This window comes from Halyomorpha halys, unplaced genomic scaffold, assembly GCF_000696795.3.
Source record: "Halyomorpha halys isolate HHAL.00 unplaced genomic scaffold, Hhal_1.1 Scaffold1268.1, whole genome shotgun sequence".
NCBI classification, from domain to species: domain Eukaryota; kingdom Metazoa; phylum Arthropoda; class Insecta; order Hemiptera; family Pentatomidae; genus Halyomorpha; species Halyomorpha halys.
In genome coordinates, this window is record NW_027115086.1 from 322,059 (window position 1) to 336,825 (window position 14,767).

A 14,767-nucleotide genomic window follows, 5' to 3' on the forward strand; every position below is an offset into this window, starting at 1 on the left:
TTATGTAACCGTAAGGAAGATTTAAGTGTCTGGCTAGGATGACAATCAACTACCAGCTTTTTCCTCCAATTAGGGAATTCAACTTTACAGAAGCTGGATGTCCCTAGGAGGTTGTGGTCTCCTGACCTTAGTGCTGATATAATAAGAATAATTAATTATCTGCCACAATAGATATCGAACTCAGGCTCCAAAAATTAGGATGAGTCATTACGACTCATTACCCAGTTAGCTACCTCCCTGACATGAAATTACCGACATAGACCAGTATCAGCTAATTCTTATTGTATAATAAAAGCATTTGTCGAAATATTAATGTAATCTAATTTAAATTAACTGATCAATTAAAATAAATAATAAATCTAAATAACAAATGTTTGATTATTACATTACAGACCAGGAAAGGAGCATACCATGAAGAAAGACTAGGTAGAGATAGAAAGTGAATTTGATTCTGTATGGTTTTGCTACAATTAATATATTTGAGATAAAATCTGATAACTCTTCAGGCTCAATACTCTGTTGTTCCAATTTCATTATGTTGTTCGATATAAGATAATTTTTATTTTTCAAACACTATTCTACTTGTTATTGGCAAATGTTCTTAAGGTATGATAAGCCCGAGCCTAATTCTGGAAATTTTTGGGGAGGCGGGGAGTTTAAAAATCTCCACTAATTATTTTTAATGGTATGATATTTATCCTGGAGGGATCTTAACCCTTTCATCATATGTCAACCAACACTTGTTATTAGCGATTGTTTTGAAGCTATGAAAGGCTATCACGGATGGCGGGTGTCGAAGGTTCTTGCCGATTTCCAGTTTTACAATATTGCTCAACATGAGTAAATTTTTTTCTTATTTTTTCCTCCTTTTTTTTTTTTATTTATTTATTGATATTTACAACTGTACATAAAATACATCAAGTAAATTTGAAGTAATATCATAATGGTATGGTACATGTATGTAGAGAAACTACCCGTTGGTAGCACTCTAAAAACATTTTTACAATATAAGGTCTCGAGGCCATCTTATTTTCAGACGCCTCGAAGGATTGTCTGGAATAAAAGAGGAAGCAAGATTAGAAACTAATGGGTTTGAGTTGTTAGGGAGTTTATAATGGAAGGATTGATATCTGGTTCGGGCTAGATCGGTTACAAATAGAACATTAAGGTCTTTATGGATGATTTTATTTGAGACAAAGTAGGGAGCATTTAGGATTTTACGAAGGATTTTGGTTTGCAATGATTGAATACGAGAGGAATTCGAAGGTATAGTGGAGCCCCAAAGCTCAACTCCGTTTTTCCAAATAGGCCTTATAATTGTCATGTAAATCAGTCATTTGTTATGAATTGGAAGTTTGGACCGCTTGTCTAGTAAGTGCTGTAATAGTCGAAATTGACGTGCAGTTTTCTGTCTTTTCAGTCTTGTGTGAGGATTCCAAGTTAGTCGTTTGTCCAGATGTAGTCCAAGGTAGCGGATCTGTTCTACAGGGGTAAGGGCAACATTATTGAAGTATACTGTAGGGCAGTCAGTAGTAAATGCTTTAAAAATAAGATAAGCCAATGTCAACGACATCTATGTTTACTATAAATGCTCACAATTTTTATTTGACTATTCCTAAAATTTTGGGAGTGGGTAACTCAGTGGTAAAGCTCTACTAACTCTCGAAACTCGGGTTTTAATCCACCTGTGTCAGATAATTATTTATTCTGTAACTGTAGCCGTGAGTTAACCCTGTGGAATCGGGAGACCTGGGTTCACCCAGCCGTATAAAGTATGTGGCCTTATCAAGGTAAAAATATGGCAGTCGAGCGTCGTTCTAACCAAATCACCTCATTGTATAACCATTGGCTTACTAACAGTACTTCTTTACAAAGTACTGCACCCCTAACCCAACCTGGGTTCGAATCGTAATAATTTAGAATTCTTCTTCCTCTGACAAATTTATAAAATAGGTGATTTTTTTTTTCTATCATCAGTATAATACATTTTTTTTTAACTTAATAAAGGAAACATTCTTAACACTTATTCTCAAATGAACCTGATTTATAATAGATGAATGAATAAGTTCATCTCAGATTCTTTAGTTAGCAATTTCTAGCCGACTTTAATTTAGCTTACCTCCTCATCAAATCATATTGGAAACTACTTGTCTTATCTTGGCTAGAGCAATAGATCACTTATAATCGTGGCATAAAGTAGAGCGCGTTCAGTGCCAACATTCCTTATTCCTCTCTTTCCCTAAGGATGCTAACTAGAGCTGACAGCGCTATCTAGGCCCTGTGTCGGCAGATACGCAGAGGGACGAGCTCATGTCCGCTAACAGGTGGTTGTGTAGATCTGCCTTCCAGATATGATACCATGTCCGCTCCAGCGCCTATAAGGCAGGGGCTGTCGTGTAAGCGTCTTCTTTGTCTTATCTTCCAGGGTCTCTCCACCGGAACGGTGTTCCATACTTAATGTTGCATAGAAAGCACAAACTGCTCTACCTAGGAATACCTAATGCCCCTCTGTGCTCTGCTTCGGCACGGCTATATTTAGAACTTGGTCTTTACCCATGAAAAGAGGAATTTTCGATATTTCAAAACACTTTCTAGAACTATGTGAAAGATCAGTTGGTTAGAAAATTGGCATATAAGGAATAGCATACACCTAAAATCTCATATTATTTCCTACCAATATTATCATATGCTTGAAGTAGTCCAAATATGGGCACAAAATCTGCTAATAAAATTTTAATTTTTAAACATCTCCGATTCCCCAAGAGCGAGTGAAAGTGGCGGATATTTGTCGGGTGAAACGGGTAATTTCAATGCTGAGTGCGTATTTTTGATTGGGAGAATCTGTAGTACTGTATATAACCATCATGAATGTATATCTTCGAAAGTGGGACTTGAAAATTTTAGTTGTTAGAGAAACCACCCTAATATCTGATATTAAGTCCACTTTTCACTCCCAGATTCTGAACTGTAAATAAAACCTAAAAACGATTTATTAACATAATAAAAAATGAAGTGTTTGCTCAGATGAGGACATTAGGACCGGTTAACTGTTAAAAAGAGGAAGGTAGTTAGGAAGAGGAAAACATTTCTCAAGTTTTCGAACAATTGTAAAAAGAAAATTATAAAAAATACATGAAAAATATTTTATAGGATGTTGATTAATTTTTTTTTTTTTTCCGGCCGAAGACTCCCATTGAAGTCGTGTACATCCTATCCATGGTGAGTGGTCAAGTTTTTCATTTTGTGGGACCGCCACTTAATGAAACAAGTAAACGGCCCAGGCCGAATTCGGACCGGCGCTGCCCGCAGGTCTGAGATTGATAGACCTGGGCCTATCCACCTGAGCTACGGGTGGCCTAGTACAGTTAATACTTGGTTAGCGTTATTGATACTATTACAAGAGGTTAGGACAGTTATTATTAGGGTAGCTTACTAGATATTGGGACAATAATTATTAGGTTAGAGATATTACTACTATTACTAGATATTGGGACAGTAATTATTAGGTTAGAGATATTACTACTATTACTAGATATTAGGAGTGTTTTCAGTCAAGATTAGGGCTTCTTGAGAGTGGCACAAAAGTTTGATTTCGGATCTCTTATTTACTTTAAAATCTAAAATCTACTTCCAGAACAACAATTTTTTCCTACAAAAAAAAACTATTAAAATCATTAAAACATATTTAAAACTTGAAGAGAAGGAGTATATATATATTGCTTTATTAAAAATGATAATAATCGTACCTATTTCTAAAACCGATAGTTCCACCATTACTAAATTTTGGAGCTACAAATTTCTGATACTAAACGAAAAAAATAGTTTTTGAAAATTTAATGCATGCAACTCCAAACTTTTTCAGGATAGGGAGGTTATTATATCTTTTTTCTTTTGCAGTAAACCATTCAATTGTTACTTTTTGTTGCCATATTACGTAATGTTGATGAAATTCAAATCAGAGAAACCTGACAAACATTTCATTCTTTAAATAACCTAGAATTATACAGTTTTTCCACAATTGTAAAAATGTCACATGCCCGCTTCAATTATATCCGACATCGAACGGTTATTAACTCCGGAGTGGGCGATAAATTAGCAAGTCATAAATCAAACCGACGAATATTTCTTTCTTTTAGCCTGGCTTTCTTGAGAGAGTGGATCTGGCCAAAAATAGAAAGAGTAATGGATGTTCCCTCGAATGGTTCCTCACTCTTATAATTCATTCCTGCCGATATCCAGCGATAGCATTTAGTCTGGACCATGGGCTCGATGCAAATTCGCCAGGTGGCCTCTCCTATTTGGGTGAGTCCATTTGTATCGGTATATTACGACCCTTTTAATGAGGAGAGGATAAGTTAAGAGGAGCTGCCAAAAAGTGATGCTGTCGAAATATTTCTGGAAGGTGGGGTTCCTTCGGTGAGCTATCTGTAGTGACCTCAGGTAACTGTCTCTCCTCCTTCGGATAGATAAGCCCTCCTACATTAAATCAGTTCCTCTACCGAAAAGTAGATATTGGCCGTGGACCACACCAGAGCCTCCCTTTTAAAAAATGCTGCACAACATACCCATTCTATATAGTCTTGACTGAGAATAGGAAAGTTTTTATTCAGTTGTTATTTATTTTCTAGCTATAAAATATATTAATATTTTCACTATTGGTACGTTGAACGTTCAACGTGGTTGAATCTCCAAGTTTATTAAAAATTATTAGTTTATTGTTACTTTGTTGCCTATTATTGCTTTGTCATAACTCTACTTTAGTGAAGATGCAGATGTAATTAATTATATAAAACTCCGGTGGTTGGATAGGATAAAGCTCTTTTGTTAAGGTTTGGTTACCACTCCAGCTCTGTAAGTTTCACCACTACTTTGCCTTGCGAAAGTTTGCAGGCCGTGACATCGTGATGAGGAGGAACGCACCTGATGCAGAACATTGTCATGAATCATTGTGTGCCTGACCCAGCAAAAGACAAGGTCCTTCTTTCTCTCAGCAGAAATTGTAGAATTTTACCATGTATGCTACTTTTTGTTTTTTACTGTTTCGTTATTTCTAAAGTTTTTACCCATAGTTTTGCGATGATTTTATTTCATAAATTTAATAAATTATTTTACAAAGTTCTGACATCAAATGACCAGAAAAAGAAATCATAAGTTTATAAGTTTTTATATTTTTCAGTTCACACTGGATATTTTTGAAACTAAAATTTAACTTGCTTAAGAAAAAAAAAAAAAAAAATACGGAAGCATTACAGTAATCCAATTTTTCTTTATAGAAATTATTCTTTTGTGAACAAGCCCTTTCTCGAGATAATTAAGGAGATTACTATTGTGATGAACATATATATAATCCTTTTCTTTAGAAAAAAAACATTAATTGGAAACTAGAAGTATTCTCGTTATAACTCTTTAACAAAATGTATTCCTACTTTAAAATAAGGGCAGAGTATTGGAATCGAAATACCAACAAGGGTTACGAAAAATTCAAAAAGCGACCCAAATTTTTTTAGATTTCAAAAGCTGAATTATTATTAAGCCTTTGAGCTCCCCCTAGTCAAAGATATGAAGCAGTTTTGGAATATATAAAAAAATATTTTCTACATTTAAACATATATAATTGAAGTATCGATTGAAATAGGTAATAGTAGTAATTGAGGAAAATTGATCGAAAAATATGTTGATTGAAATGAAGAAAACAAAGTAAAAAAGGTGTATTTCTTTTAATATATATCCGGTTAGATAGGATATCATTTAAGTTTGAAAAAAAGTGATTTCAACAAATTAGATACAGTTTTCACTATATTGTGGATAATTCTTTTATATGAATTATTTCTCATAGTTATTCTAATTATTAATTTAACTATAAAAAAAAAATGAAAGTTTATGTTGGAATGTTTATTCTTTAAACGCATATGAAATAACAGCTCGAGTAATTTAAATCCGTTCTTCTCTTATTTTGGCATTAATTTCGTCTGTCATACAAAAATCTATCAGAAATCGTTACTAATTAAATAAGTTACTTATTTTTTCTTCTTTAGTTTTCAACTAAGATATCCATTTCTTATAAATCTAAACTTATTTTAGGTTTATATTTAGGTAAAAAATAATTTACAATCCAGATTCAAGTTCAAAATATGTCCTAAAATATTTTACTTTGCCTTTTTAACTAGCAATGACAATGAAACGTTTGCCGGCATTCAAGGATAAAAACTTTTTATTTTACGAACAGTAAATAAAATTATTTATTATTTGAATATTCTTTATTTCTATATTTTAGTATTTTACAGATCCTTCCGGAACGATTTCGAAAAAGCATCTTATACATGCAAGACGTTGATCGCCCTGGTAGAATACGTTGTCGACTCTAAATTTCTTGTAAGGCAGCTGTTTCATAGGTATTTCCAGTTCGAATGGAAATTTCTTCACTTTCCAGGAGTTCTGAAAATGTTAGTAAATATAAAATTAGTTGTTTAATCCAGTCAGTGTTTCAGAAAGATGTCAAACTACTTCTACATAGGATTTTAGTTAAGTAAAGGAAGTTGGTCATGGATAAAAATTAAGCAATAGTTTCAAAAATTGAATCACATTGAAGGCCTTCATCATAGCTGTTGTGATTGGTAAATGAGTACATGATGATAATTCATCCACCAATCACTGCAGCCCTGATCAATACCTACAATGTGTGTTGAAACGGGAGTGTGCTACTGAAGATTACCTAAGGCTACATTAAAACTGCTGCTAGATTTTATCAACAAACTTTTGTTCCTTTATGGATATAAATAATTTTATCCAGGACATAATTATTTCTCTTCTTATTTTTTTCTTATAGCCAGATTACATAAATCTGGCATCATTTTTTCGTTTAAATGGAAACAATGCTCATGTAATAAAAATAAATAAATAAATTACTGGTTTAACTGGACATCCACTGATTCCTATAGATTTGTAAAACTTCTGATAAGACTTAGGAAAATATGTTTTCATCCCCTCGCAAACTGAACCGACTGGAAACTTCATTATTCTTGGACTGTAAGCGCCATCCTTAAAACTTGCGATTTCAGCCACCATCTGAAATTAGAAAATAAAATTATCTCCCATAATCTGCAATAGCTAAGACTCTCTTGTTCTCATTGAAATGTGTACCTTATAGAGATTGTAAATTCAGAATATTAGATAGATTATAAAAGTAGTGAATACATTTAAATGATAAAAAATAAATTATATGAATTATAGTGATCATAAGAAGATAGATAAATAGCTCAATTTCATCAATTTAGAAAAGAAACAAAACTCTAGAACAAATGTAGAAGTTCAAAGTGGCGAATATATATGGTAGTAGATATATGTTTGTAATTATAAAAACATTTTAACATTTTAGAGGGGTTTTAGTGTTTGTTCATTTAAGTTAAAGGTCTTTGGATGCTTAATTAGATTTTTTTTTTATAACTGGAAAATATACATTTTCATGAAATTTTGCAACCATTATTTTTTAATTATTTATGTTTTTACATAAAAATTAATTTTGTTTTCTATCTTATTAAAAAAAAAATAATAGCCTCATATTTTACACATATCACATACTTTATTTATTATAGATTCCTTATTATTCTATCTAGCATTATACTTATATAGCATCTTATATTAATGGAATAAAATCTATTTATTGACTGCTATTTTTTTAAAAAATCTAATGATATTTATCTATTTACTTAAGTATTCAAAATATTAAACAATTAATACTGGTATAAAATGCATACTTACTGTTATGTTATCATCAATGGTAATTTTAGATGATGCATCCAGAGAAACAACTATATTACGTTTGTCGGCCATCTTGACTTGTATGTTGTCCAGCATTATATCCCTATTACCTTCATCTTCACATTTCGCGACCTCATGAAAGTCTATATCGAAAGGTCCCCAACTTTTCTGAAACCAATATATATCATGGGTCAGTGAGGGGTATAGTAGGAGCAAAAGTTTAGTACAGAATTGGTATGGATGTATACGATTGCAAAACAAAAGGAAGAGGTTGCTGAAGTAAATTTTATGAAGTGTTTCATCAATAAAATTCAACAATATTTAACGGAACTGGATGTGTAAAATTCCAAAATTGAAGTAGGTGAGTTGCTATCCGGGTTTGTTGGCAGTAGGTGGGCTTGTATATGACATCATAACTAAAATGCAAATAATTTCATTTGCAGAATATGTTCAGAATTTCTAATTGACCTTTCTGCATATTACTGAGATGTTATAATTTTTTTTTTTTCTTAGGAGTACTAATTGTTTCCAAAAGGTCTCTACGACCCATTTAATACGGACATGTCCCGGTTTACCCAACCCCTGCCTTGGAGTATTTCCTTTTTCGACCTAACAAGCATGTTTTCTTTCCAACATAAAGCTCTTGTGAAGATGGCGGCTCGATAAAGTGCAGGCTACCTACATGGTCTTCCCAGGGGCCTCAAGGGAATGATATTTGTAGAATTGTGTTCTGTTTAAAATTTAAATCATAAACTATGTTTTGTATTTCGAATTGCCATTTCTCTGTAGGATGCAGAAAGGAAGCCAACTGTGATAACTGCAAAGATTAAACATCTGTTGGTTATTTGAGTGACTAGAAAGTTAATTTTATCGTCGGTGTAGTGCCAAATTGGAGTGTCTGATAATCATGGTTATTAAATAAAATTGCTTCGCTTTATGGCTATAGATTTAAAGTAGCAACTTACTTCTGAATTTGATGTAATAATAATATTATTATTCATATATTCTGAGACAATTACCTTTAAAATAATATCAGAGCCATTGAAAATGGGCTTTGGTGCTTTAGAGTAAAATACAGAAATTTAAAAAAAAATATGTATAATAATGAAACATAAAATATTACTCCTAATAATTTATTTGAAGAGAAATGTTTAGATGAATAATATTGTTATTCAATAATGTTTTGTATTAAATGTAAAATAAAAGTAAAAATAAACGGGAAATAAATAAAATAAAACTACCTATCGTAATATAAATCCTTAAGTACTAAACGTCAATAAGATAAAGTGAAAAAGAAAAAAAACTTAAATAAACATAATTAACAAGAAAAAGCAATGAATACAATTTACGTTAATTGGTCAGTTTATATGCTTAATTAATAATATCACATAATCAGCTTAAAACCAGTTTAAAATGTAACAATACCTAAAAAAGCTAAATTTAGGGATATTCCATTTTGGCTTTTGCCCTTACAAAATACCATGTGCCATTACTAAGTGAATTTATGATTTCATATATGTTCAGAATTACCATTATACCATACTGATGATAATTATGTAGTAGTCACTCTTTAGGGCTCATTGATTCTTAAATTTGATTATTAATTTCTGAAGTGTTTAATGTAATAGTTAAATCGAATATTCTATTAAATTATTTTTAACGAACACTAATGATTTTTTAATTACTTTTTCCAAGTATAGTTTTAATTTACGTCTTGCTAATGTGCACCGACGTTCCGTGCATGTCGAAGGTTAAGGATTAAGACTTTCTCTATTGTCTCAAATATGCTGGGTGCCCATGGTTTAGTCATAATCCATCCATGATTTTTAAAATTTTGGCATGTAGTCTATCTTTTTTTTTAAATCTTAAAATTTCAGAGTTAGGTGCTCAGGAGGATAGCTGGAAAATTAACAATAACCTCAAATGATATGGTCTATATGCCAAATGTTATCACCCAGCGACAATAAAATCAATATTGTTGAGGTTAAGAAGAGGTGAACCTTTATTTCCCAATTCACCCAACTCAATATAGTCAATTAGTAATGTTATTATTGTAATATAATCCTCATGTACAAGCAGTAGTGTGTAGAATAGCTTCTTATATACACCCATGAAGGATGGTAAAGACTTTTCAGTACTGGCGAAATATAATAATAATTTGATATGAACATGCAATATAGATTGTTACTTTTAATTGTCATCAGGTATACATATTTGATGATTATGTACTGATAAAAATTAATTCATGAAAGGAAGATGGCCGAAACCATTATAATAAACTATTTATTAGGAGGCAAATAGCAGGGCTTTTTCAGAGCTATAAAAGATAAAAACAACTTAAATAATGTAACAAAGTGTGAGAATAGATAACAAATATAAAAGTAAACTGAGGTATGGCTAAAAATGTTTTAAAATATATAAAAGTGAACAAAGTAAACTAAAGAAAATAAAAATAAGATGTACAGTGAAACCACAAAAAAAAGTTTTAGATAATTAAGAAAAATGGAAATAATTACAAATAATAACAGCAGATAAAAAAAAAGAAATATAAAATTACAGTAAGACGAATAGACGGAAAATAAGATTAAAATAAAGGTCAAGAAAAAAAGGAGAATAATGAACAAATAGATTCCTTTTTTCTTGAACAGAGTGAGCGAGGAACTTGTGGAATGAAGCATTGGAAACAAATATTTGGCCAGGTTGAACATGATTCTGGTTTTATCATTACCCTAGAAACATCTGTGTCCTGTTTTACCACATAATACAAAGTGATACTATTATTCTTTTATTAGAAGATTGGTTGACTCTTGGTAAACATTGGCTCATAATAAATAGTTTACTATGATAATAATCTATGATAATAATCTATGACAATAATCTATGATAATAATCTATGATAATAATCTATCTTAATATGATCATAATCACTATTTGAGTTATTTTGGCCCCACCCTCACCATCTTCCTTTTATTATTCTTTTGTTTATACTTGGTACAATTTGGCCGAAATCGTACAAAGCTGACTAGTAATTTTTAAGTCCCATAATGTCTCTAATAGTCGTTCCCATTGTAAAACATCAAGTATTGTTGGGATAGGAACAACACATTAGACCAAAAAGAATTATGGCGCCTTTACTTAGTAGTTTGTATAGTTTTATTTAATAACTGATACTTTAAGCTTAATTAGAGCCGCCCGTAGTTCAATTGGTTAGGCCCAGTCTTACTAATTTGAGATTAGTGGCGGTACCGGTTAGAATCCGGCCTGGGGCGTTAACTTTTTTTCATTGAGTGGTGGTCCCAAAAAATAAAAAACTTGACCCCCAACCATTGGTAGGCAGTATAGGACTCCAATGGAAGTTGGCCGAAAAAAAAGAAAAATGTTTAATTATTAAACGGGAATCATTATCCAATGTTTTTGTGATTTTTATTATATATTTGCTCCATATTGCTCACTAGCGGTGCAATAAAGAAAAAATAAGTACTTGAAAATTACGGGTTTTTTGATTCAACTAAAAAAGATTACTGTTTCATTAGTGGCACAACTTAAAAAATAATTTTTCTTTTGCATTGGAAATATTGTAAGATAAGATATAGTCCCCAGAAGAGAAATAGCTCTGTGTATGGGCACTATTTTATCTTTGGAATACGCCTGATATAAAAAAAAACAAAAACAAATAGATTTAGTTGTATATAACTTTAAAACAGAAAAATTATATTACTTCTAATTTATTCAATGATTTCATAGGATTGAGCACTTACTTGCTCCGGCATCGCCCAAGATGCTACAATACAAAGAGCGCCGCAGAGTGTCCACAGTCCGTCCATGGTAGCCAATGTGGTACCCAGGAATGACCCAGGTATAAATCGAATGCCCTATCTCGACCGACGATCTCGATTATTCAGCGCTAATGCTAGCCACGAAGGCCTCCGTAGTGCAATATAGCTCTATTTCATATTTTTTTTGTTTATTTATTTCCAACCTTAGATAGCTCTCTCTTTCTTCAATCGGTAAATATCTATCGATACTTCCGTAGTTGGGATTAATATGTGTCATTTGTAAGTCTAGGATTATCAAGATATAGGCGATAGTAATCAATGATTTCTTGTCAAGGACAGCGTTTGATATCTCTTTGTAGATTGCTTTTTGATGTCCACTCATCACGTCTGGCATTGAGGAGTAGATTTGAATGAACGCCTGATAGTTTCTCTCATAAATAATTTTGTGGTTATTGTAGCAACGGATAATTGAAAAACTGGAAAGGAAGTAATAAAGTATTGGCTAGAAGCAGTGATTAAGAAATTATCCTTTCCACAAGGCCTATTTGTTACGAAGCAACATATTGATCAACATCGAATCTGGATCGAGATACAAAAAACAAAAATTAAATTTTTGGAAATGTTTATTTTACATGGTCCATATTTCTTATCGTAAAAAAAACATAGTCCGCAGAAACCATCAGGATTTTGCGGAAATTACATCTAGGATTCCTTTTTTCATTGATCTTACCTGCGAAAGATTAGGTTCAAGTTATAGCAAATATAGAGCCTCAACTTTTTTTTTTTTGTTAGCACCCATCCTAAATGAAATTTCCATATCAACCCCTACTGTCCCTCGTTGAGCTTCTTTAGGGAATGCCGTTACTATATTTTGTGAAATCTCCTACTTTCATTAAAATCTTACGTACTCTTTAACTTCCTCAATTATTAATTTCTATCGTACCCTCATTCATCTTCCTGTAGCTATCAGTACATGTGACACGTACTGCATAAAGAAAAGCCGTTTAAAATATTTTACCGTTTTTGTTTATTTAAAATATTTTATTAAACACCAAAAAGGCTTAGCGAACATGAAGGTCCGATACTAACAACTGTGAATAAACAGATTGGTGCGGTTTATAGAAATTCACAAAATAGTGCAGGTTTAATTATAAGGTAGTTTAGGTTAGGACATGTCCCAAACTAAACTAAGTTAAAAAAAAATTAAACTATAGTGCTAGTCGATGTTCCAAGAACTTTTTTCTTTTTTTTCGGTCAAGACTTCCATTGGAGTCCTGTACTGCCTACCTATGGTTGTGGGACCACCACTCAATGAAAAAAAGTCAACGCCCCATGCCGGATTCGAACCGGCACCACCAGCAATCTCAAATTAGTTACTCTTAAAAGCCTAAAAGGAGTTGAATGAGGAATCTATTAGTGTAATGATCAAGAAGGAAAAGAAGTGAAGACAGTACTGCTGATCGATATTTCAAATTATATTAAAAAAGCAAATAATATAATTCAGAGAATAAAGAATAATTAAGGTGAAATTAGTTAATTTTTCGTGGCTAAACTTACATTGATGATTTTCTGCGATTTTTTTCTTTTTACAAACATCCAAACGTCTGGAGCCTAGAAATGAATCTATAAAAAGATAAAAAATCAAAATGTAATATTTATAGTTAAGATGCTGCAGAATAAAACCCAAAAGATAATATTACTATAAGGTAGACAATCGAAAAAAAAAATCGATTGATTCAGAAATCATCTTATGATTTGCTTAAAATAATGCAAAAAAGTTCTAGGTAAAGCATACAGTATTTACTGAACTATGAACATATATTTACAAATAAATATTTGATAAAAAAAATTACTCAATTAGTAGTACATTCAATGTGTATTCATTTCATTAAGAATGGCCTACCTATCGCCAACATGATCAAGGATAAATGCTATATCCTAGTTTTAATATTTCTATACGAAATACAGAAATATGAACGTTTAATACCATATATTAACTTAAACTTGAGCAATAAATGTCTAAGATTTATGTTCTTAATCCGAGGAATAGTTGTGTCGTTTGCTGCCAGTGGGCAAATAAATTATAGGTCTCTGCCGATAATACGTTTTTTTTTCCTTAGGAAAGACCAAAAGGTGCATAACACAGGTCAGCAATGCTGGGCCTTGAAGATGCAAGTGTCTCAATTGGGTACGGTCTGGCCTGGTCCCGGTGCAATAATGTTGTAATCTCTTCAGAGAGCACGTTGAGCAATCCATTGTCTCCAGTTGAACACAAACCAGTAAAAATTTCAGCTCTCAGTGCAGTACTGGTGGACCCAACTTGATACCCTACTCAAGTGTAGGCATTAAATAATTTGTCATATAATTTATTTTTGGCTTATAATTAATTAGTATCGGTAGTTAAATAGGTCTGTAATCGAAAAATAATACTGACTTCGAAAACATCTTTCATTTATGAAACATTTATTCTAAAATAAAAAAGAAACTTTAATCCGCACACTAGAGGCAATAGTAGCTGTAATGATGTTAATATGGGTCGAAACGTACTGAAAAAAATGTTGAAATTGGTTGTATCCCTTATTATTTTAAAGTTATGGTGGTAATTTTTAAGATTTTTTTTTTGCAACTAGGTAATATGGGAAATTTCAAAACCAGAAAAGGAATTTTCTTTAAACAAAATTTAATATCATAAATATTACAAGTAAATTAAGTGAGTTTGTTTTTCACCAGTTTTATGAAACCTGACTACGACACTAAAAAAAAAATTAAAGAAGATTTTCAATTAATTAAAAATTAATATTGACCATGTTAATTTTTAGTTGTTTAAAGAAAATTCCTTTTCGGGTTTTCAGACCTTCCGTAACCCATTATCAAGTAAACAAATATTTCTTTTCTATACTTTTAAAAGTTCTCTTTCTTATTTGAGCAAAAATTGTCGTAAATGAAAGATGTATTCGGTTACAGGATTATTTTTCGATGAAGGACTGTGTAACAAGCCTTATTAGGAAATCAAATTTTCCACGGCAGGACAAAATGAAATTACATGATAAATTATTTAATAGTTATTATAGGCCTTAAGTTTGATCGAAAAGTTGACATAAAAAAAAGTGAAATAAGGGATTAAAAAAGTTTTAAAAAAAGTTACAAGAAGAAGGTTTTTAATTTAACTTGTGTAACTTTTTTTTTTTTTTTTTTTTTTCAATTTTTTACATATCGACCAGGATTTAAAAATG

At 31.7% G+C, this 14,767-nt stretch overlaps 1 protein-coding gene across 1 annotated transcript; it reads right to left on the bottom strand.

The window, feature by feature from the left end:
• Window positions 1-6,167: 6,167 nt before the first annotated feature.
• Window positions 6,168-11,631, bottom strand: LOC106689040 (uncharacterized). Its single transcript, XM_014433784.3, has 4 exons — window positions 11,517-11,631; window positions 7,759-7,926; window positions 6,907-7,065; window positions 6,168-6,435 (listed from the first exon to the last, which is right to left on the bottom strand). The coding sequence occupies exons 1-4, from the start codon at window positions 11,580-11,582 to the stop codon at window positions 6,271-6,273; spliced, it is 558 nt and encodes a 185-aa protein (XP_014289270.1). The 5' UTR covers window positions 11,583-11,631; the 3' UTR covers window positions 6,168-6,270.
• Window positions 11,632-14,767: the final 3,136 nt, after the last annotated feature.